This window comes from Urocitellus parryii, chromosome X (genome assembly GCF_045843805.1).
Source record: "Urocitellus parryii isolate mUroPar1 chromosome X, mUroPar1.hap1, whole genome shotgun sequence".
Classification (NCBI taxonomy): Eukaryota; Metazoa; Chordata; class Mammalia; order Rodentia; family Sciuridae; genus Urocitellus; species Urocitellus parryii.
This window is the reverse complement of record NC_135547.1, coordinates 105,710,267-105,737,008: the sequence shown is the minus strand read 5'-3', so window position 1 is coordinate 105,737,008 and position 26,742 is coordinate 105,710,267. Positions and strand designations below refer to the sequence as shown.

General features: G+C 32.1%; 1 protein-coding gene across 3 annotated transcripts in view; it reads right to left on the bottom strand.

Moving 5' to 3' along the window:
* Dmd (dystrophin) overlaps positions 1 to 26,742 on the bottom strand; it is a 2,014,880-nt gene that overhangs the window by 1,296,666 nt on the left and 691,472 nt on the right. For all 3 annotated transcript variants that reach the window (XM_077794046.1, XM_077794047.1, XM_077794048.1), the window contains 4 exons: positions 19,770 to 19,940; positions 14,589 to 14,771; positions 5,375 to 5,509; positions 2,163 to 2,312 (listed from right to left, as the gene is read on the bottom strand). In XM_077794046.1, coding sequence (XP_077650172.1) covers positions 2,163 to 2,312; positions 5,375 to 5,509; positions 14,589 to 14,771; positions 19,770 to 19,940 — 639 coding nt within the window. The remainder of the gene's footprint in view (positions 1 to 2,162; positions 2,313 to 5,374; positions 5,510 to 14,588; positions 14,772 to 19,769; positions 19,941 to 26,742) is intronic.

The window sequence follows — 26,742 nt, the reverse complement described above, 5'->3', positions numbered from 1 at the left end:
AAAATGCTTGAGAGAAGAAATATTTTAAATTTTAGATTTCTTTGGATTTTAGAATATTTGCACCTAATGAGATATTGTGGGGATTGCTCCATACACAAAATTATTAATTTCATATACATTCTACACACATAACTTGAAAGTAATTTTATACATTTATAGTGTGCCTGCATCTCATCATATAAAATCAGGTTCAATTTTTTCAAAAAGGATCAGCAAAAAAAATAAGCCAATTACTACGTATAACCATAAAGCTCTAATAAAAAATTGTGAATTTGGAACATTTTGGATTTCAGATTATAGATGCTTAGCATGGACTTATGTTGGTTTCATATCAAAGACCTTTGAAATACAAGGCCATAAGTAGTTTGTGTTTATAAATGGTTATAAAATTATTTTATGAATAAGGCTTATGCCAAGATCTGATTAGGGAATGGGGTATTCCTAAAGTTGGACCTTAGCCAAAGCCAGTTTCACAATGGGATTTCTGATTTTTTTAACTTGAACTATAACTTCTTAGCTGAAAATAATATACAAATATAAATAAAAGAATATTATAACTCTAGAGCAAAATCCAAATTTAAATTACCATCAATTTAGTTACCACCTAGGAATATCTACTTTGACTCACATTCAGTAACAGAATAGTAAGGAACAAACAATGAATTGTTTCAAATTTATCCTTTCCAATGTCCAATCCCTTATGTTCATATGGATAAACTACTTACTGGCATACAGTGTCAGGATTAAAACCTGGAGGCTGTTCCTACCACACCTATACAGATCTATTTTACTGTCAGCTAATTCTCTTCAGGATATGAGAGAGAAGAGGTCCTATTCAGGACTTTTCTTCTAGTTTAAAACATGTAAAACTTATCCATTTAAATATCAAAAGGGTTCCTGAAGGTCTCCCTAGCGAACACTGCACTTAGTCTCTGTTTTCCCCTTCACACCCTATATGGATAGTATTGATTACGTCCTGTACACAATAGGAAATCAATGAATTTTGGCTTAAACAATCAATCTATAAATTATGCTGGATAATTTTTCTTATGTATTAGCCAAAGTGTTGAACAGTATCTCACATATAGTAGATGCTCTCAGTAAATGGATATGAAACTAAACATCATGATGAAACAGGTTATTTTTAAAAATCCATTTTTTATTTATGAAGGAGTATGAAAACAGTATTTGATTAGGAGAAATATGTTAAGTTTGATTTGAAAAGTTATGTATATGTATGTGAATTCAGAAATATGAAAATTTATTTTATATATAAAAAGTTGTTGTGTTATTTGGGAGGAATAAACAATATCCAGGGTCCTAATGGAATCATATGTATTATTAAGAGATTATATGTGAGTATAACAAATGTGTATGGGGTTTTGTGTACTAGAGACAGATGAGCATATAAAGACTAACAATCCATATTGGTATTCCTGGGTAAGGAAATCAAGTCTGATTCAGATAAGATCTGACTTGAATACTGAGACAGGGGCAAAGGACAGGTAGCTCATTATCAAAGAAAGGAAATAGTTTGCTAACAGCTAACCTCAGGATTTTATTCCCACCGCAATGCTAACACACCTCCAAAGATCTGGGAGATTCATACTTCCCAATGTAAGGAGCTGCAAATGAACATGCTCTGGATTGCTATTTTCCTACCTTCACATAGGCAGGACAAAGAGATGTGGTGGAGTGGAGAGAAAATCTAAGATCTATAAAAAGGCAAGACACATCCACTCCTGTGGATTCCAGCTCTGGGGCTCCTTCTCTCCAAAGAAATCTATCTCTGTCTCTATCTTTAATGAAACTTGCTTCTACTCTTGCCTAGGTGTTTCTTGGGTGTTTAATCTTCAACACAGGGTGAATGAGGACTGGATCCTGATTTCCAAGACTGGTATCAATACTGGATTATTCATTACTTTGTAGACTTTAGTATGGTACTGTTCTTGGTATATCTCAGTTTCCTGTTTAAAAAATCCTACATAAATGAAGATAAATTATAATATACACGTGTAAAGAACTCAGTCAGATTCTGGTGCTGCTCAAACACCTGGAAGTTGAGCTAGCACTGAAACTATTCCTCATTTTATCTGAGATTTCTATATCTGCTATACATTTATGAAAATAAGATTAAAGACATTTTTCACTTATCTTCATACCTCTTCATGTAGTTCCCTCCAACGAGAATTAAAAGTCTCAAGTTCCTCATTGATCAGTTCATCCATGACACCACCATCTGTTAGGGTCTGTGCCAATATGCGAATCTGATTCGGGTTATCCTCTGAATGTTGCATCAAATTCTCAAGAGACTGAAATACATTTGCAATAATTAATATTTTTCTTCTCTTTCCAAATATGTTTAATTAACAAAAAATGCTCAACATTTCTGATTTATATATAATTAAGCCAAAAGCATTTTAAAGTGAAATTTAATTGGGATAATCAAATAAGAAGGAACACTATTGCTTCAAAAAATAGTGTGTTGATCGATGATTTTTTATGGGGTTATGATAGCATTATGAACTGAACACTTAAAAATGATTTACCTTCATTAAGATATCTTTTACTCTAAATCCTGGAAAGATAAAATATTCACTTTCTTAACTTCTCTTATACATAGTGGTATGCAAATGACATCATTCTAAAAATATATGTAGGTAGAAGCTCAAGAATAGAGTTCCTCTCCTCAAATTAAAAAGGAAGGAAGGAAGGAAGGATGGAAGGAAGGGAGGAAGGAAGGGAGAAAGAGAAAGAGAGAAAGAGAGGAAGGAGGGAGGGAGGGAAGGAAGGAAGGAAGGAAGGAAGGAAGGAAGGAAGGAAGGAAGGAAGGAAGGAAGGAAGGAAGGAAGGAAAAGAAAGAACATTATCTCAAGAAATCCCTGCCAGGAGCCATGGCAAATGACTGCTTAGGAAGTTGATGCTGGAAGACTTAAGTTCAAGATTTCTCGAAATAAAAAAATAAATGTTTGAGGTTGTGGTCTAGTGGTAGAGTGATTGCTGCTTGATTTAATCTGTAATATTTAAGGAAAGAAAAGACAGGATTGGAGGAGAGAAGAAAGAGGAAGAAAAATAAATCCTTTTGCTTTTCACATGTTTTCATACATACACACACAGCCTGTAGGTAAAGTAGCCACCTGCTGAGGAGCAGATAAAAATGATATGGTTCCTCATGCTGAGTAAGGGATCATAAAAGAAAGAGCACCTGGGTGCCTCATCATATGGTTGAACCATTATCATCTCTGTATAACTTCTCTCTAGTTAATCTTTTTGTGAAGAAAAAAAAATGTTTGAGCTTTAGCCATTGCCTTATTTTCTGTTATTTACAGCTGCCCACCAATAATGAACTGACATACTATTTAAAACCAAAAAAGTTGTCTGGCTAGTGCCAACTTTAGGTGTATGAGAAAACAATAGATTCAATATTGTCTTACTAAGTGTCAAAAGTATTTATAAAATAAAGGATGGACATGTTTTCATCAATTCATTCAATGCTATTTTTTGCTTATGCTAAAAAATTGAAATGTTCTAATACATATTTGTAACTTCTATATTTTTCTCAAATTCTGAGGAATCTCAACATATTTTCCTGATAAATTTAAGGAAATGTAAATAATAGAGACTTTCTGAATGATTTTGTAAAAAATATAACTATGACTTCCAAAACACTTAACAAGACATATTTTTAGTATAAAAAAATGTTTTTATCAGTAATTTTCTTTGTAATTTAAACATTTTATTACTTCTAACACTCATTAACTTTGCAGATATTTATTTTCATAGACACATTTCTTCTTCTATGTCCTAATGAAATCCATAGGCTGTTAATTTAAAACGGGAACTACAAAAAATAAAGCAAAAATAAGGAATCAATTATAGAATTCTTAAGGATTAAGGAAATTTAGAAGTCATACAGTTTATTTTTGTTGGGGGGGAGTCCAGGGATTGAACCCAGGGACACTTAATCACTGAGCCATATCCCTAGTCCTATTTTGTATTTTATTTAGAGACAGGGTCTCATTGAGTTGATTAGCACCTCTTTTGCTGAGGCTGGCTTTGAACTCATGATCCTCCTGCCTCAGCCCCCCAAGCCACTGGGATTACAAGCATGTGCCACCATGCCTAGCCAAAAGTTCATACAGTTTTTGTATTCTTGACAATTGATAGTCTAGCCTGTGCTACTCAAAAATGTCTTCCTGAATTTTGAGCAGCAACACTGTCAGTCTACTTTAGCAAACAGAATTGTAAATAGTAATAATAAGCCTTTCCCCTACTTCCTTTTCTAAATATTCTCTGGTATTGCCTCAGGTTTTCTACCTTTTCTCATTATTCATTCCTTAACATGCCCTAGAGTTTTAGTACATCACTTAAGTTGGTTTCATCTTTTCTGGAAGATAAATCACATTGTTATTTCACAAGAAATGTTTGCCCCATGAATATCTTAGAATAGGACAGGGCCAAAATTATAGTCTACTTGTGACTGTCCTCATGGTTCTTGATACTTATTCAGGTCTTATAATTCTCTTGGGAAAAAAAAGGAAATTGGATAAAATTATCTGCCCTGATATTTAAGATTCTAATTCTAGTTTATCTAAAAAAGTATTTCACACTTTGTTCACATCTCAGATAATTTAGGTCTAATTTGTAGACTTACACAGGGGCTACACTATTCATATAATTCTATAGGTATTACAAATGCTAAAATACATATTCATTACATGTAAATGATAAGCCAAAAGCATTGTAAAATGCATAGAGCATGAATGGTTAAATATTAGAAGCTAACACAACTCAAATTTTATCCTTGAAAACCTTTTGAAATTCACTTAATACAAATTTCCAAAGTAAAACTTGAAGATTTACTAAAATTTTTGAACATTTTAAAGGTATTCATAGTAATAATGCATGTCCATTTACTACCAGAAAACATATTCTCTAAGCTGTAAAAATTCCTAGAAATTAAATTTGAATATTTTAAAGTGTTGCTGCAATTCAATTCATGTAGATTTCAAAGTGGAATTTATGTCTCATACTGTCATACTTTAGGTCTACTCCAAAAAAGCATAATTGTACATTCACTGTCTTTAGAGGTCTGTAGTAGACTTAAGCAGATAAAATGTCTATATAGAATTCAGTGTTATAACACAAAGAAAGAGTACTTTGTAAAAATAATTTAGACCCTTTTTTGTAAACCTTGAGACTGGAAGGATCTTAGAGAGAGAAAAAAGCTATATCAACAGTATCACTGAGTGATACATAGAAACTACATTCTTCTACTTGTTTGATACCTGACCTCTTGCAATACTGCATACAAATTATCATCCTCTTTCAATACTGCATATAAATTATCATCATGTATTACTTTACAACTTACTTCTAGCACCTCAGAGAGTTCCTCAGCTCCACCAGGAACATTTTCAGTAGTTTTAAGTTTTGATTCTACTTCATTTAGCCACTTGTTTGCCTTCTCCAAGTATGACAATAACTCATGCCAACATGCCCAAACTTCCTAAGAAAGAAACACATATCAGAGATAAAATAATTTGGTAGGAAAGTGAACATGAAGCTGTCATTCCATCATTGAAATTTCTCAAAGTATAACATTTACTTTATATATTTCACCTTCCCTTTGCAGTAATAATTTAAAGTACAAGTAGTTACTCTGAACATCTAAAGTCTCTGTAATTATAAGTCATTAAGGAAACATTTTATCACATGAATAAATTCAAGATCAAGAGATTTCCATTTTAAAATATTATATTCACCAACATTAAAGCCTGGGAATTAAAAAATTTAAAAAATATGTAAAAATGAATATGAAAGCCCCAATTTCTCAAACATCAATCATTATCATTGTTTTGATCTCTTCTAAACTTTATGGTCTATTGATCATTTGATATTTAAAATTAAAATACGGAATTAACTCTAGTTCTCATTTCACTATTATATCTTATTGTTTCATTTTAGCAGGAAGCCATGTTTTTAATGAAAATCTAAGACTTCATTTCAATGGTTATATCTTTGTTTCCATAACAATAGATATTTATTGGGTAGTTTGACTCTTTTAGTTTTGCTTACTTTTATAAATGTAGAGTGAATAGCTCATGAATATACATTTCTTTTTCATATTTTTGTTATTTCCTTGAGGTATATTATCACAAAATACAACTACTATTTTACAGGTATAATTCCTGTGAAATGGGCCTTTGATAGATATTGTAAAACTGACTTGTATACATACTTAATCAGGAGAAGAAATTCATATTTCTAAAAGATATAGAAAAGGATCTTTCTGACTTGGGGGATATGGAAGGACATTTTAAATAAAACATTTTGTAAAAATGAGTATAAGAAAAGAGATATATACATTTGACTACATAAAAATTAATACCTTATAATCATCAGAAGATACCTCATAAAGAAATTGAAAATACAGCCTCAAATATAAAGAAAAACAACTGCAACTATTATAATGCACAAAAAAAAATATTAAAAATACCAACAAATGATGTAGGATATTCTATCTCTGATTAAAAGATAAAGGGACATTAAGGGTTATAAGCGTACATATTTCTTTAAATACCTAAGGGTACCTTAGAACTTTGGAGCACACTGAGGTAATGAACAGAACAAAATAGATGGACATATCAAATCATAGTAACCTATATATCACAGGTTGCCATTTTATAATTATCAGAAAATCAAAAGAGAACAATATCAAGATTGCAAAGGAATGATATAGGCATATTTCTAGATTATGATTATATCTTTTGAGGAAAAGACAGACAGCTGAGAAAGAGAGAATGAATATTAAATATTAAATCAGTCATTTTCTAGTAGCTTTTGTAATGTAAATTTTGAGTAAACCTATAAATACTGTATTTATAGTAGCATAATCATCACCATTTGCTATCAGTGGGCTGGGACCACCAAAATACAAGCTTAGAAAGCAATTTTGATTTCAGGAAAAAAAATAAAACTCAGTTTTCCCATATCCATATTTCTCCTTTGTTCTTAGCTCTGACAAATGATGGAGGATATTCTATTTCTTCTGATGACAAATATCATTCTAAGAGGTCCTATAAGCCTCCCACTTTTCCTTATGTGCTTGGTATTTTATAAATACTTTAATCACAAATAGTATAATTAAGTATTTTGCTTTAAAAGGTGATAGAAATCTTAAATCTGGGTCATTTCCAGCTCTTGCTGGACTGCAGGCTGTCTTCCTTCTGGGCAAAGATCCCAGTGGGAAAATATAAATATCTCCTTAAATACCCAAGGGTACCTTAGAACTTTAAAGATAAGGGGATGCAATTGGTAATGTGTCTTATTAACTTTGGTGCAGACTGAGGTAATGAACTATCTTGCTGATTTAACCATCACGATGGATGGCCTCTTCTGTCCTCAGTGCATCTGAAGGACACAGCTGGAGAGGCTGAATGTACCAGCTTTACAGGTCACCTTTACAAAATAAAATATAGTCCCCAAACCAAACTTGGAGCTAAAAGCCACTTAGAATAACTGTTAAACTTAACAGTTTGGAACTTAAAATTACTTTGAAATCACAGAATTCTAAGTGGCCTTTAAGGAAAGTAGAAATTATAAAGCAAATTTCCTTTCAAAATAGTACATGGAGCTGATGTGGTAACAACCTCACACCCTATTTCAGTCATATTGAAATGCTGGGTTAAATATAAAGGAAACTTTTGAAATTCAAAGCTCATGTATAAAACTTGTTTCAGAAAAACTCAAGTGTCAGGAGAAAAGAAGTGTAAATAGTGGGAAACCAAGCTTAACATAATACTGGCTTATCAAAACAGGATACATTCCATAGAAGCTGGGGTATTTAACACTAACTTGGGATATGAAATGAGGCAATGGTCGCCTGCATGCCAGAGAGATGGAAAAGAATAAAGTAGTATGCTACTCATCTTGAATACAAGAACTAGAAAACCCCTACTCACTGTAAGAAATTAGCAAGGAGGCTGATAAATCTTTAGATTCTCAATAGGAAAATAAGGATCCTCCCATTAGAAAATGAAACTCAAACTTGTATCACACATGATGATAAAATCTCTAGGATCCTGGTAGAAATAAATAAAAGGACTAATAAAAAAACTTTCAACAATAGAAAACAAAAGATATTTCTAGTAGAAAAAATTATGTGAGCTCACAAACAAAAAAATATTGGACACATAAGAAAATTCATTGCCATTAGAGGAAGTCATAAGTTGTAATGAATTGTAATTTCTATATCTTATGATACAGAGATAATAGAACAATTTTAGACAATTTTACTATAAACATGTTAAGTCTGATCATATATGTGTCCAGTAGGATTTATTTCCTTGAGTTTGACAACTAGTTTTTATGCTTAAGGCATAAAAGGGATACGTTACCTACATTCTATTTGGGGAGTACATTAATAACTCATTTTTATAAACCCTGTTCCAAATAGAGCCTGAAGGAGAAGCTGTTCGAGAGGAGTGAAAAGAGGAAAGTCTGGGAAGTTATGCAATTCTTTCACATATTTTTGTGGAAATTAGTGACATTCATTTGTGTGTACATGTATGTGTGTGTGGCTGGTGATCAAATCCATGGCCTTCTGCATGCTAGGCAAGTGCTCTACCATGAAGCTATACCAACTCAAACTCATGTAGATCCCTTTTCTTTTACAGGATCTAAAGGAGAATGACTCATCTAGTGGGTGGGTATATTTAAGTATGAGTAACTGATACTAATTTTCCTCTTAAGATATTGGTATGACCAAAAAGGAATCAAAGGAAAACACTTTCAAGCTTTTCAATTTCTGGGAGGAATGGGAAATGGGTTCTTCCAGTGCCCACAGGTTTTAGTTGAGGCATGGTGGGTAAATAAGGCTTTAGGGGATCACTAAAGCATTGTTCCAAAAGATGCAAACTTCATCATGTATGTAAACAAGACACTAATTTTTAAAACATGTAAATAAATAGAAATATCAGAAAAAAAGAGAAAAGAGAACAGTCGGAGGGAAATGGGGAAAGATAAGTGTAATTGAAGCAAACTGTACTCCATGCATTTATAATTATGTCAAAATAAATCCTACTGCTATGTGTGAAATAAAAATAAAAAGAGTAAACTACTTGTGTGTATCCCCCAAATAAAGAAATACTGATATATCACAACTCACATAAAACTATATATAAAAATGTAGAAGTGAGGGGCTGGGGTTGTGGCTCAAGCGGTAGCACGCTCGCCTGGCATGCGTGCGGCCCGGGTTCACTCCTCAGCACCACATACCAACAAAGATGTTGTGTCCGCCGAAAACTAAAAAATAAATATTAAAAATTCTCTCTCTCTCTCTCAAAAAAAAAATGTAGAAGTGGACAGATTTGCATTAGAACAAATAATAAAATCCATGAGTCTTTTTCTTGAAAAAGACACACAATCTTCAAAGTGTAGGTGGTATAGGTTATAGGCAAGAGTTGGCCTGGAATTTTTGTCAAATATTACAATGAATCATGAGTGCCTAAGAGAGCCCTTTTAGGGTTCAAAGTCCATATGAATAAAGCCAACCCAGATTCCTAGCAGATTCCACAGAGTCCTAGAAAAGAGAGAGTGGTAATAATATATAGAAAGAGGACAAGAGACTGATCACAGATGTATGTGAGCATTAACAAAAGGAAAGAACAATTGTGACCAGATAAGAAAAGAATATTCATGAACATGGTGAAGGTGCTCCCCCTCCCACTGTCTTGACAAGGTCACTGTAAGGAAAAGTGCTGGCAAAGCTGTGCTGATGGGAAACTGAAACCATGAGACCCTTTTTTATGTAATTGGGACTTTTCATTTTTATGCTCATGTTCCTGACAGGAGGCATGAGTATGTTTAATGCCAAACCAAATTAAATTTTAGATGGCTAGAACATAACAGGTAGTTCATGCCTTGAAGGATGTTCTAGTACCCCTCAGCATATCAAGGACAAAATAAGAAGGATGCTTTTCTATCTCAGCACATTGAGGACAAAACTGATAATGGACAACAATCATTCTCAAAAAGGTCATGAGAATTTTAGGTACCACATTGATTATATCAACTAAAAACCCAAGCCCATATTTCTGGCCTCTTAGAAAGCCTAGTCATTATGCTTATTGCACAAAGCCCACCATATGTAGTTTTATTTGATTAAGGTAAAGTTATGTTATATACTTAGGAAAGTTAAGGCATATAAAGATACATTCTCCTCTTTTCTATAAATCCTCTTTTACTTCATATAGGGACTTATGATGGGCATAGTTAATATTGGCAGTATGTGAACTAATGTGCAGAACTTGCCTTTCAGTGAGATTACAAAAATATAAGAAATAGCGCACCTTGACTAAGAAACAAAGAAACTCTTTGAGAAAGTTTTATGAGAATTAATGTAGGAATTAATTAAAGTAGTTTTATAAGACATACTTTTAGAATAATGTTAGAAATATTATTTTATTTAGATTCTTGGGTTTAGAATTCTTAAATTTTAGCTGTATGAGTTCCTAATATGCTTTAAGAATAGTTTATAGACTTTAGAATATTTTAAGTATAAGATTTAAGGGGACTTCTTTAGATGGAAATTTTAGATTAGAAATAAAATAAAGGTGTACTTTAAATTTAAAGGTTAATGATAGGGTAGGAGACTTAGAGTCTGGTTATGTAGTTTGGCATCTGTTAATAAGGAAATAGTATATCTTGGGGAAAATAGTACATCTTGGGAAAATCTGAAAAAATGTAAATTAGTGACATATTTTATTAATGATTTTGTAGCCATAATAATTCATAAGTAAATGTCACATCCTGGAAAAATGTAAATTGATGTCACATTTTTCTATACCCCTAGTGATTGTTAAGGAAATGTCACATCATGACAAAATTTGGAAGTTGTATAATCAATGACTTATTCTGAATCCATAATGATGAGAAAAAATGCAGTAAAAGATGACCCAGAGAAAGCTGCATTAGAGCTCATTCTCTAGAGATTGCTCCAATGGAATGACGCCTGTCCCATTCTTTGCGCTGACGCCACTCATCCTTCAGGACCCCTGGACCCCGCTAGGGCAGGACCTCAGCATGAACAGAGTATTTCTGCCTCTTTACTCTCCCTTACACCAACACTAAAAGATCAGTATCCAGAAACCGGGTGAAAGGAGGGCACTGTCAGATCCCTTTTTCTTACTTGCACTTCTATAAAAATGTGCAAAGCTGTAAGATCAAACTATACTGGTGTCAGAATTGTATACAGCATAAGAAATTTAAATTAGAGTAAATTTCAATAACTAAGAGTGAATACAAAGTTACAGAGTCACACTCAAGTATTATTTAAGAAGCCAACTACTAGTCATAAAGTGGAGTACTACATGGTTGGTTTGGCTACTGGAAAATTTAAACAATTTTGTGCTTATTATTAAGTCAATACTTATCAGATTATATATTTATAAAATGTTTAAAGGAAGAAATGCAATTTATTACAAAAATCAAGATATCTTGAAAATAACAGGCAGATTTTCAAATTAAATCTTGAAATATGAAAAATATGGTCTTTGAGAAAATATACTTATAGATCTATAAGTATACTTAGAGATATATAGGTAAATGTATACACAGAGATGAGTAGATTTATCTACTGAAGAATAAAATAAATTATGCTATAGGGAGTTGAAAAAAGAATTTAGAACTGAAAGATTTCAAAAAAATTACACAGAATCAGACACACAGAAATAAGAATACACAAATTTGTAAAGAGAAATCAAGAATTAGAATATAGGGTGAGGCTATTCTTCACAGATCAAATAAAGGTTCCCTTAGGAAGGAATGGAGTGACTGGAAAAAAGACAAATCTTCATAAAGATAATGAAGAACTGATAAAAAAAGAAATAATTTATCTATTCTTATAAGCATACCAAGTGACAAAATACAAATGAATGCAAATGTACACATAGACAAAATAGAGACAAACTGCAGAGCTTGGAAAACAAAGGGAAATTTAAATAGTACCAGAAAAAAATTATAAGAAACAATAATTTGACAGCAGACTTCTTAATAAAAGAAATTTCAGAAGATGAAGAAATAATATTTTAAGTGTTGCAAAAAATAACTGTCCTGACATAATTATATGCTCAAGTAGGCTATTATCTGATGCTGAGGGCAAAACAAAGGCATTTTCAATCATGCAAAATAAAAGAGTATTTGCTACTCACATTGAAGGAAAGAGAAAGAAGGAAACTGAATTCAGAAGAAAAGATGAAAAGCAAAATTAATCGCAGAAACTAGTAAAATAATATTGGTAAATCTAAATTATTATTGTATAAAATAAAAATTACAATAGAAACAGCAATAACTAACTAATTTGGGAAGAATAAGAAGGTGTAAATGAAGTTCTAAGCATGTGTGTGTGTGTATACATGTACATATGTATATATCTATATATATGTATATTATAAAAGATGGGAGACACAAATTCAAAATTAAATGATGCTAATGTTTATGCCATGTTTTTGTTGAAGAGGTGTATAGACCTATATTTGTTATTGCTGAACTTCACTGATTAAGGTATACATGATTACACATAAGGTTGTTGATAAGATAAAGTATATGTGTAAAATCAGTGGACAAGAAATAAAGGCCTAAATAACTAGTTAAGTAAAATACAAATAAGAAAGTATAGAAGCATCACCTCAGATAAAATAGAAAAATTAATAAAACTTTTTGAAAATTTTGTTAAGATAAAAATAAAAGTTCCCTTTTGAAAATGTACCTAAAATAAATTTTGAATGAACAAAAGATTAAATGAGTACAAGGAATTAAAAGATAATGCTGATGTAAAGAATTAAGAACATAATAATATTTAAGTGTTTTACTTATTGTCAGATAACAATTTCCTGGATACAAGAAGTTCCTCCCTTATGTAGCTTTGTAGTGAATTAGTTTTTACTTTGAGATTTTTACAGTGGCCATTACCTCCCTTCCCATTGTTTATTTTCTCTAGCATTCACATACCACTAATAAAAAAGATGTGTGTATGTCCTCAGCAAATATAACAGGTTCTGGCATAGAGAATGCTCTTGTCCTGTGTCTGAGAAGTAAACTGGATTTGAAAAAAAAGAGGGCTGGTAGACAAAGAAGAGATTGAAATTTATGATGGAGAAAGCCAAAGATTTCATTAGAAAGTTATAATATTGTATGTATCTAGGGCACTTCAGGTGAAAGTTATATTTTTAAATATTTTTAAGCTCTACTCTAGGTCTGTATTTTATCTGTCTTTAAATATCAAACACTTTAACATATAACAATAACTAAGAATGATATCTCTTAGTATTAATGAGACACCTGAATTATTTTTCAGCTATATTCACAAAGACAATCCTCTGTTGTGGAAGAGGACTTAAAGCCACGTCCAATTTATATGCAGTGTCTGGCATTATGGGCATTTGGAATAGGTAAAGTTTTGCACTCCTTAGCATAGTATTTGAAAAAGTAGCACCATAGCTTATTTTTTATATATAATTACATGGTAATCATTTGAGGCAGTTGAACTCATCTCTATATTCAGATAAGCACAGTCTAGAGAATAAGGCATGTGGGAAAGAGAAAACAGAGCTTGTGATAATGAATAGATATAATGTAAAGTGTCAAACAAAGAGCTAGTTAGGAAACATGTCTTGTAAAGAACTCTACAGGGCCCAGCAATTATTATAGATAATTAAAATAACATACACATCTCCAAAATATACTTTCCCACTAAGATACTTAAATAAGTTTATACACATTCAAATACATGAAAAAAAAACTTTCTAAAAATCTAAAAATAACTTATTTTAAGAATTTCTATTACCTAATATTCATAATAGTAAAAAATAAAGAATAGAATAATACTTGCTTCTGTTTATTGAGTACTAGTGTACGAATTCATTTAATTTTCTCAACTACTCTGTGAAGTAGGTATTATTTTTCTATTTAACAAAGTGGAAACAGTATTGTGCAAGTTAAACAACTGACCCAAAGTCATCGAACTTGAAAGTGCTTCAGTGAGGAATTCAAACCTGTTATGGTTTGCATATTAGGTGATTCCCAAAGGCTTACGTGTGAGACAACACAAAAATTCTTAGAGGGAAATGATATGGTTATGAGAGCTTTAACCTAATCACTACATTAATCTGTGGGTAAGAATTAAATGGGTAGTAAATGTAGGCATATAGGGAGTGGCTGGAGGAGGTAGGTTACTGGGGGTGCATGTTTCAGGTTGTATTTTGTCCACGATGAGTGGAGCTCCCTGCTTCCTGATTGCAAAGTCCTGAGCAGTTTTCCTCTGCCATGCCCTTCCACCATGATGTGCTTCACTTCAGAACCTGAGCTATGGAGTTGGTCATCTGTCAACTGAGACCTCTGAAACTGTGAGCTCCAAATAAACTTTCCCTTCTCTATGTTGCTCTTGTCAGGTCTTTTGGTCACAATGATGAAAAGCTGACTTTAAAAAAGCCTAAGTAGTTTTATAACAGAACTCATGTTAATCAGTTTGCTTCACAGATGGCCACATTTTGATATAAAATTGATAAGGAACAAGAAAAGCAACTGACTTCCAAAGTCTTGCATTTCCCATTGAGCCTGGTGCACAGCCACTGATAGTTGGTGGTAAGAGTGTCAAGTTCCTTTTTTAAGGCCTCTTGTGCTGCAGGTGGAGCTTGAGCTATGACACTATTTACGGTTTCGGTAAGGAGTTTCACTTTCATTTCCTTTTGCTGAGCCTCTTCTTTAGCTCTCTGAAAAACAAAGAAAATTTTCAATTCCAAAATGCATTCCTTTGTATCATATAATTTTTTAAAAATAATATCCCTGTTAGGATGAGATTCATAAAAGTAAATCTAGTATTGACTTTGATTACTTCCATACATTTAGATTTAAGTGTAATTGAAAACTTGAAGGAAAGATTACAATTGGAATATAACAGGTCTTTCATAGGAATAGTTTGAAAAGTATTCTGTACAAGGGTATGTATTGTGACTAGTTATGTATACATCTATATTCATATACAAGAACCAAATATTTCAATATTAGCTAAGTTAAAGATACTTAGAAATGTATAATTGAAATCAGATCTAAACCAGGACATTTGAATAATATTAAAATTAGTAGAAATATCATTATTTAAGTCAAAAGATAATTAACACATAAAAGCCATCTTAATGCCATCTCTGGGACCATATATTGATGAAAGCTCTGTTTGGCAACTGAAAATACATGAGAGATAATAAAAAGATAAAAGCAGCCTCTGACATCAGGACCTGACTTAGCATTCACAGCTATGCCTTGATCTTCTCCTTTGGAAGATAAACTGTTCCATAGTTCATTGGACAAGACCACTTTGTTACTAAGGTAGATGGAGACAACAGCAGGATTTTCTATAATCAAGTCTGAATGCAGACCAAAACATCAGTATTGGCCAAACCACAAAATAGCAATCATTTCCCTGTCTTCGTTAATATGAGTGACAGTTGCTTCTTTATCAATTACAACTTCAGCCTCACTAATTTTCCTTCCTTCTAGACAAGATAAAATACCCAATAGTGTGGTTACCTACACTCATTAGCAAGCAATCTAAAGCAAAGCCCTTAATCCATGCTTCAAATAACCTAACAAGAGCCAATATCCTACTAAGGTTCTTACTTGTTCATAGACTCCATGGTTCCCCTTTGTGCATAAGTTTCCTCATTGTAAAAAGGAATAAACACAATTTTTTGAATTAATAAAGAGATATGTTGGTGGTCTTGAGCTATAGGACATATATTTTTTTCTTAACATCCAATGTGTGTGTATATTTTAGAAACACACACAGTTTGGGTTCCTCCAGAGGCCAACTATGACAGGACCTTTCAAATACAGTTGATGAGCATGTACTAAGTGACAAATACTGGTAGCACAATGAGGAATGTTGATAGAAAAGGGAATAAAGAATATAAGGACATAGTTATTAATCCCAGGAACTATTGTCAGTGACTGAAGTTTAGTCCTATTGGAAATCTATGGGAAACAACTCTGAGGGTCATCCCATTTGGAATTGAGGGAAGGAAAGCATTATATATACATCAATCCATCATTGTTTGAAGGCTGTTGGGAAATGTTTAGGTTCCTAATACTTAAAAGTTGTCACAAAGATGAGAAAGTGGAATTTAGTGGCCAAAAAAAAAGCCCTCAGGTTAAAAAAAATATCACGTTTTAACAGGTGGAAGGGTCTGCATATAACATATTGGTGAGAATTTAGGTATAAGGACATAAATTGAGCTATAAAATGCCTTTATATTTTTAAATATAATCAACCTATCCTTTGGATTTAGTTCCACAGTATGCAGTACAATGGCAAATGCAAGTTGTTGTGACTATAAAACATTAGCCTCTATGGTTTCTAATTAATTGAAACTTTTAGTTCAATATTCTAAATAAATCAGTTTTTCTGCATCACTGAACATGGAGTGTGTTTCTATACACACCATATTTTGACTTTAATAATTATAGCATGATCAATAATTTTGACAACTATTAATCACTCAACATGTGCTATTATCTGCTATGCCATCTATGCCACACTGCTACCTTATTGGATCTTTAACAAAACCTTCAGACATGTGTTTTGTTATATCTGCACTGAACATCAGAAAACAGATTCAGAATTTAAAGATTCTGGATGTTACATTTTTCTCATAGTTTGTTATGTCAGTTTCAAATTCTCATTGAGATGAGAAAGACTCTTATTGTTTTGGATGCAACGAATGCAATTACAAATTATACAAGTTAAAAACAACCCATGCACCTATCTAGAAATGCAGAACATGGAAAACACCTTTCTTCAATCTTTAATCCTTCCTATATTCTTTTGTGAAATTGGCTTAGATGTTGGGATAGTTTCAGAAAAGAGAAAGAGTAAAATTTATTTTCCTAGGTCAACATGAGAAAAAGATTGTGATGGCTTTCTTTACTGTGCAAATGGCACAAAAGCTAAATGACCAGTATAATTTAGACATAATCTTCATAAAAATATTGTCTCGTGCACCCTTTCTTTCCATGTATCTATCCATAATATACTAGCACTTGGGTCATGAACAGTATCTTTAACCAGATGTTCAGGAAGTATGGTTCCTTAGAACCACTTTGGAACTTGTTCCTTAGAATCACCTGGAAACTTAGTAGAAATGAAAAATCTCAGGCATTACCCCACATTCACTGAATCCCAAATCTACAGGGAGAAGCCAAAAGTCTATTCAAATAGTCCTCTAGGTTATTCTGATATTCATTTATGTGCAGGGATCCTGCTCTAGTGATTGAAGAAACATGTATATTTACTATGTTTATGATATGTATAGTTTTTTCCTAATCTTTAGTAGTAAAATTAGAATAGCAAAAAATCAAATAAAAATAATAACATTTAAAATGAAATTTAAGGGCTGGGGATGTGGCTCAAGCGGTAGCGCGCTCGCCTGGCATGCGTGCGGCCCGGGTTCCATCCTCAGCACCACATACCAACAAAGATGTTGTGTCCACCAAATACTAAAAAAATATAAATATTAAAAATATTCTCTCTCTCTCCCTCTCTCTCACTCTCTCTTTAAAAAAAAGAAATTTAAGATTTTTAACAAGGTTTTATTTTATAGCTTTTGCATATAGTCATTGCTGATCTCCAGAAGAGTTTTGGAGTCAGATGTTTCTTATCAAACACTCCCCTCAGTTCCTTTATGTAAACAGAAATTTTTTTCTTTATGGGGGGAAATAAGTTACCAAAATATCACTAGCATTTCCCAGTAAAACATAAGGAAGAAAATAAAGAAACAAAAGTTTACTACTTTTTCTCTGAATAAATCAGGGAGAGATTTCAAAGTATATCTGTTAGCAACTTCTGAAAATAAAGATAAATTTGCTCACAAAATGAACACAGGTGTTTAGTTTTTTTTTTTTAGAGAGAAAATTTTTCAATATTTATTTTTCAGTTTTTGATGGACACAACATCGTTATTTTGTTTTATTTTGTGGTGCTGAGGATTGAACCCTGCGCCCTGTGCATGCCAGGGGAGCACGTTACCGCTTGAGCCTCATCACATCCCCAGTCCCCATGAAATGTTTTTATAGTTGTTTTTTTCCCCCATAATTCAGATCTCTTGGATTAAATAGTGTTTTCCACAAATGTACTACAAGTCAAACTTTAACATCTCACCATTTCCCAACTTCCTCCTAAACACGAATTATTCTCTATTCTACAAACCTGGTTTGTGTTTTAGGCAAATTGCCATGACCCCAAAGAGTTTTATTTGTTCCTAAATTCATTGTTAGTTCCCTATCCATCCACAATAGAATGTAAATTTAAAGAAAGCAGACTGTGGTCTTACTTACCACTTTACTCAGTAGCTAGAAGGATATTTGGCATATAATAGGTGTGCAATAAGTATTTGTTGATGAATGAATGATATATGGTATTACTAGATTAGAATATTTCATAGGTTGTAATGCTCTATAATATCCAAATTCAATCTTTCTTACAGGTTTTAATTATACGTTCTGCATTTAACTCATTCCATATTTGCTTAAACATTTGATTTTTCATGTGAGTGCTTTCTGCTATTAACTATAAGAAATATATCTGACTGATCATATATTTTATAAAGTACACTTAATTTCTTAGTATGCAGCAATGATAATAACTACAACAATAGCTATCAAATTTGAAAAATTTGCTTTGCACCTGGCTGAGTATTTGGGACTTCTATGTTTCATGCTTTAAACAGTTCTAGAAGGGAGGTGTTCTAGTACTAAATTCACAAATGAGGGAGTTGGAGCTCACAGAGCTTATGTAACTCACCCAAGGTTATGCACCTGGCAAGGAACCAAACCAGGTTTTGAAACTGAGGGTCTGGTTCCACATTAATTTTGCTCTGTCATGAGGCCTCAAACCAAATAAGCACCTATTAATATTTCACATAGAAAAATTCTATCAGCGTATGCATTCTTATTAGTACATAAAAATAGTTGCTGTCTTTACAGCTACAGGTCATTGAGTACTCACACTGACCTAGGCAACTTACTTAAATCTAAGTATTAGCATTCAGTACATACAGTCAAGTTAGGAAGAACAACAATATAAACAGCATAAAATAGAAGACTGTATTGATACTGAGTTTCCCAAAGCCACACTGAAATGCCACTTTATATATTCAACTTGAGGTTTTACTTCTAAGACTGTGGTATATACAGGTTCTCCTGGTCCTAAATCAAAGTTACTATATTTTTGTTGTATGGTTTCAAAATATATGCATGTAAACTCAGTTCTTTTTATCCATATTAAAAGCTACCTGTTAAAATACTTAAAACTCCCAAATTCAAAGAAATCCCTTAAGCTACCAAATTAACAAAGCATTTAAATATATTTTATATTGTCTATTCTAGAACACTTTGTCATAGTTTCAACTTGAATTTGCAACAGCTAAAAACAGTTAATGTGATCAGCTGATTCTAATCCTCAACACTATATCATTTCAAAAGAATGAAGTTTTAAACTGGGATTGCCAATGTTGACATTTTGACCACAATGCACTAAATTAATAAATATTTTAAGACTTTAATAGAAAATATAACAAAATTTAAAGCAAAATTGATTAAAATTAATTAAAAATAAATCTCTAGTATTAAACCCAGAAGACAGTAGATTGTCATAAGCACAATTTTAAGCAATGTTGCATTCCTTTCCATTATTTCTTTGGTTTATTTGATTTATTTTACCTTCATCTCTTCAACTGCTCTCTGTAATTCATCTGGAGTTTTATATTCAAAATCTCTCTCTAGGTATTCTTCTTCAGCTTGAGTCATCCATTCATGCATTTCTGATAGATCTTTCTGGAGACTTACAGTTTTATCCAAACCTCCTTTTAAGGCTTCTTTTCTGGCATAGACCTTCCATAAAATAAACAAACAAGAAAAGCATAAATACTGACAGTGCCAAGACATTAGCATTACCATGCTATTGAATAATGTGTAAATAACTAAGATTTGATAGTAAAGATGAAATGAAAGGATTATATCCATAAGAAAAGTAACTCATGGGGATCATGTTTAATCTCACATAAGTGTGAAAATACAATATAGCCATTTACTTGGAATAGATAATAAAATGACCAGTTTGCCCTAATTACAATAAGTTAGCTTTTGTCTTTGACAATTCTTTTCTTTCTGTGAGTAGAAAAAATAATTGTTGTAAAATAATTTTATTGGCATATGTAGAACTAATTGATCATTCTTTCAGTTTTGTGATGATGCTTTTATGATTTTAAATATCTTAGGTAATGAAAAATGAAACAACTACAGAAAATTCTCATAAAACAAAGCAAAAAATGAAAATGTATAAGATAAACAGATAATTCACAGAAAAAATTATGTCTGTATAAAAGATGTTCCAATACTATTTATATGTAAGTAATCACAAGTGAAAATTAATTATTGTATTTTCTTTTTAAAATATTTATTTTTAGTTGTAGTTGGTCACAATATCTTTATTTTATTTATTTATTAATTATTTTTATGTGGTATTGAGGATCGAACCCAGGGCCCTGCATGTGTTAGATCAGTGCTCTACAGCTGAGCCACAACCCCAGCCCTAATTATTGTTTTTTCATAAGTAAAATAGTATGGCAAAAAAATTAATGAAGATGCTCAGTTTGGCATGGGTGTAGGGATATAAAAGTTTTCATACTGTTTAGGGAAATACATAACCTTTCATAGCAAGCTGATAAAATATATTTAAAATATTAATGTTCTTGAACCAAAGTCTACTCTGGGCCTTTTAAGAGTAAATCATATCAAAGTGTACCGAGTTGCATGTACATTGTTTAATTCAGCCATGAAGAAAGCAGCATGTTGGGGATAAATCCAAATTTGCTTTCATGTGGGATTAATTAAACATACAAACCATGGGATATCACATATCATCAATTTGTGTACTGAAATAAAATGTAAGACCATATATTTTTAAGTTTAAATAGCAAGCTGCCAAACAATATGTGAGGTCATATGGAACATCTGCTTTTTAAACCCTCATAATTTTTGGAAATATTAAGAATGTTTACCATGGAATTTATTACTCAATAACTAAAAAACAGCAAAACATAAAACATCTAAAACAAAATCATATACACAAATATCTTGTTTCAAAGTACTGAGTAGTATTATAGTAATTATATATAGTGTTTCCCTCTGAAATGTAACTATACTCAAAATAATTCTTTTATCTGGGATTAAACAAGGTTTGATATTTTAACTAACAGAGTTCTAATAGTAAAGTTTTAATATATACTGCATAATTTTAATAAAATAAAAATTTCATGGTACTTTACTCAATACTAAATATGTGTAGAAATGCCACCATGTTTATTTCCCTTACATTTCATAACCCAACCATGTTGAATTTGATCAATGTTTCACTTTTGCTTTCCTTTTCTAGATGAATATAGAAAATAATTTATTGAAATATGAATAACTGTTCCAGTCTGACACATCAAGAACAATATGTCTAATCATTATTCTAGTAAAGGTATAAATACTATTTTGCACATTTAATAAACCTATAGTAAGCCTAAATAAACAGGTTGTTAAATTTCTATGTAGACAATCTACTCTACTATAATCATTTGAAGTAGTTGGAGAAGCTACAAAAATATTGGAGAGACTAATGAAACTTAGTCCAAACTTGTAGTAAATATATAGATATAGATATAGATATAGATATAGATATAGATATAGATATAGATATAGATATAGATATATGGCATGCTATAAAACTAAACTAGAGGAAAGGGATCAGAAGTATTTTTTTTCCTTAAGAAAAAAGGTTATAAGGCCATTTTGAGATGATAGTACAAGTGTATTGGGAAGAACATTGACTTAGGAATCAGACTCCTAGAGTCAATGCTAAGCAATCTAACATCATTTCTCTGTAGTTCAGATTTATAACTAGACAATTTCCAAGGTCTTTTTCCAATTTGATCTACTACAGCTTTATGAATGTTTGGAAAGAGTAAGACATGCAATGTTTGCTTTCATATGTTAAAAAGAATTTCTGTGAAAAGATTTTGGTTAAAATTACAATTTTGCTTTATATCTTTAGTGACTCCAATATGCTTATTTCGAACTGTCCAATCTATCCAACAGTGTCAGCTGATTACAGCAAATTCTCGAAATAGATAAAACAGGAATTTCTTTCTGTTTCCTGTTATATACTTTATAAATCAAACATTTAGTACTACTCCCCACCACACTTTCTTTAATCTCCGATCTCAGAGCAAAAGATGACTTTGGTCTTGTCCAGGGTCAATGAGTCCTTTTCAGAGCTAATGCTCTGAGGTCTGTACTTCCCTGTATCTTTCCCTTATTTTCCTCTGTGTCTTTCCTGAATTTATATTTCTTCAACTCTTCTCTCTTGTTTCTTTTAGGCCACCATATTAATATGTTCACAGACTATCCTATGATTTAAGAAGTTAAATTAAGCAAACATCCATCTTATCATAATTTTATACAGTTCATAATTTTAAAGTGCATTCTCTCCTTTTTCTACTTAATGACCTCTAGAAAATTGCTTAAATATAATCTGTCTCTATCCTCACCAATCCACTGTAACTCTAAGAACATTAGGGTTTTCCTGATTCTTGATCTAATATATATCTCCCAAACCATCTCTTATCTTCTTTTACTTTTAAGAATTTGTTTCTTGTAGCATTTGAGTCTCATAATTATATTTGGCTCCTTGAAACCCCTACTTTCTTGACATTGCAGCTTTCTTGGCCAATTTTTGCACATATTTTCTTTTCTCAGTTATTCTGTTGGCCTTCTTTTACTTGCTGACATTTAAATATTTCCCAGAGTTCTGTGGCTGGTCCTCTTCTTGTATCATTCCAATCTCTATTTTTAAGGCCTTTTCTTATTCCATTTCTTTCTTACATTTAAAATAGTGTTTCAGATCACTTTTTTTCCCTACTGCCAACTGTGTATTTATATCTAAGTGAATTATATGCATCAGAACTCCATATGCCTATATTTTCTCCCAAATCTGTTCCTAGGATTATATCCTTGATCTACTTTCATAATACCAATTGTCAAACATTAATCAGCACAATACTAGTAACATATTATGCTTTAATTCTTTCTTTCAGATGCATTCCTAGGCCAATACACAGGCTTAAATTTTAGAGTACCTTGAAAAGTTATTGAGTAGAAGAGTGATATCTAACATATTTTGAAACCATCATTCTGGCTGCTATGCTGATAATAGCTCCGTGGGAAGGGGCAAAAAATGGCAACATGAGACTTGTTAGGAATCCTCTGCAATGGTCTAAAAAAGAATAATGAATTCATCTAGTGTAAGAGCAGAAGGATGCTGAGAAATTGCTGGAACTTGGGAATTGTATAGTTAGAACCAACAGCATTTGTTGATCCATTTTATGTTTGGGTGTGAGAAAAATATAGGAGACAAGAAGACCTTAAGGACTTTGACTTGGGTAGCTGAAAGGATAGGGATGCCAGAGCGACTACCCAGATAGCAGATTGTTGAGTATATCAGAAATTTCAGAGATTTTGTCTGGGTATGCTATATTTACTGTATACAGTAGGCATACAGCTTATATCTATTGTAATGCATGTCTATATTTTGGAGCTATTTTATATATATCATACACACACACACTCTAATATTTCATTCACATGTATGGATTGAGTGGGAAAATGAATATGCAGTCCTAAGATTCAGGAGAAATTTCCAGAATATAACAAAAATTGCGGAAGGTAGAATTTATGAATTATATTTGAAATAATGATGTTGTATGAGTTGACCTAGGCAATGATTGGAAACAGAGAAGTGTGAAGGCTGATCCATAGAATATGTCCACATTGAGTGGTCAGCACATTGTTCCAGTTTGCTCAGAACAACATATTCCCTCCTTGGGTAAATACTATTAGAATAGGAAAATATACATACCACAAAACAGAATAAACAGTAATGAGCAGAGCAATATGTATTCAAACCAGATCCATTTCTATGTAAGAATGAGGAAAAATGCTATGAGAAGTTTGGACATTAAATAAAACATAATGTCACAAGAGGGTCATATATTTCAAGTTTCTTCATGTCTCTCAATGTTCACTAATATTTCCATTTACTTTTCCAGTTTTATCTCAATCTGAACAACAGCAATTCATTCCTAACTGCTTCTACTAGAGCTCCTTCAATTTATTCTCTGTATAATGTGAATACATAGTAATTTTTAAATAATTACTTTAAATTATGTCACTATTATATCTAAATATCTTTGATAGCACCCAAATGCATTTGACATACAGACTAAATCATCAATGTGATTTTTGAATGAGCTCGTGACTCTTATTTTCCATCCATTTTTCTCTTTGAGCTGCTCTTTCCAATGGCTTTCTTTGATGGGTTCAAATATGCACACTACCAACTGAGCTATACTCTCAGCCCCTATATGCATTTAATTTAATAAATATATATAATAATGTAAATATATGAATAATTATAAATCTCCTTCCTTCTCTCTCCTTCCCTTTCTCCCTTTTTTCCTTCTCTTGAATGTTGTTGCTTAATTTATGAAATATTTTTGGGGGGTACTGGGGATTAAGCTCAGGGGTGCTTAACCAAAGAGCCACATCCCCAGCCCTGTTTTGTATTTTATTTAGAGATAGGGTCTCACTGAGTTGCATAGTGCCTTGCTTTTGCTGAGGCTGGCTTTGAACTTGTGATCCTCCGGCCTCAGCCTCCATAGCCACTGGGATTACAGGTGTGTGGCACTGTGCCCTGCCCCAGCCCACACCATCCTCTTGCCACTCTGCTTGGCAATTTGTGAGATATTTCAGTAAAGGTTATTGTTTTATTTTATAAATAGCTAAAATCTTGATTTTTTTCATTTGGGTACATGATGTTTGGAATTTAAGTTAATTTTAACCATTTTATACCTCCAAAATTGCATGATGAGACCTCCAAATATCTTCAAGTATTTCAAATACTTGACAATTTTGTCTCTATTTGTGTTTTTCTGAACCTTGACATCTAATATTAGGTAACAAGTCATGTCTAACCCAAGAAAGAACATCATTATTGTTTATGTAGATATTTCTATGATACATAGGTTTATACTACTTTTCCATTCTTTTGTCTAGACCACTGAGGTGGTATCAACAACCAAGCCCAGCTTCACTTCTTTTACTTTTCTATCTTTCTCTTCACCTGAGTGGATAATTTCTTCCTTTTAAAACTAGATGATTTTTTTTCCACAGGGAGAGCATGGGTAGTATGATACTCCAAGGAGAAGCAGAAAGATGTAAAACCTTGTAGAATTGGGGAAAAAAAGTTCAGAACATGGCTGGGTTCTATAATATTTTTGTCATGCAGGGGCTGATGTGTTCAAAATACTTCTTTTGAACAAAAAATTTTCTAGTGTGCATTATAATAGATAAGTCTTAAGCCAAGATGTTTAAGATTTAAGGTGTTTTTAACATTATAGTTGTATAAATTGTAAAAATATTGAGATTTCTGTAACATCAGTGACCTTCATAAAATTTTTGCTGTTGTTTTTCCCTTTGCTCTAAATAAATTGGTGGTATTTTTTCAACTCATCCATTATGAACATTCCAAAAACAAAAACATTTCACACAGGTCTTCCAGGAAACTATCAATGGTACAATCCATTATTTAAGTGATGATTTTTTCATGAACAACCCTTATACCACTGACTTGCTATAGGAGAAGCATGCAAGTTAGTTGACCCAAGGTTATCTTATCTGTGAGTTAATAGAACTGTTAAAACGTCAGATGTGCAACTTGCCTTGACCATTGGTTTCCTAAATTCTTTTTCAAATTTAACTTTTACCTTTTGGCATTATTTCTTTTTAATTTTTAAAAATTACTTAGAAATAACCAAAGGCTGACTATCTCTAACACATATAAACAAAACTCTCATTAACTTCAAAAAAGTTATTAATGGCGAGGCATAGTGGCACATGCCTATAATCCCAGCAACTCAAGAAGCTGACAGGAGGATCACAATTTTAAGGCCAGCCTCAGCAAGTTAGCAAGGCCCTAAGTTTTAAAGTGTCAAAATACATTCTTATAGAATGTATAATGAATTAGAACAAAATTTTTAAAAGGGTGAAAAAACTAAGAAAAAATAAAAAGGGCTGGGGATGCAATTCAATGGTAACATGCCCTCAGGCTCAATCCCTAATATCAAAAACAAAATAAAACAAAAAGGCATTGATGAATGTTAAAGTAATCACTGCCTGGTGTAGGTCAAAACTTTATCTTTTGTACAAGAAATATTTGATATATACCACTAATAAATATAATAGTTTACTTTCCATAGTTTAATCTTTACATTTAAAATGAATATCTATAATATATATTGCTATATGAAAACAAGTAACTCAGATGTGAATCTAGTTTTTTTTATTTTATTCATTATTATTCTTAATCATTTTTCAGTCTTAATTCATTGACTGAAATAAAGGTATTAAAGAAGCTAAACTTTGAAATCTTAACAATCAGAAGTAAAAATTATATACATTTGTGTATACAAATATTTAACTTTTTCAATTTATTTCTGTATCAAATATGGATATGTAGTCTATCTGTTGTTATACCAATTATTATTATACATTTATGCATAGGAGAAAAGACTAAATGAAAATAATTGCTATG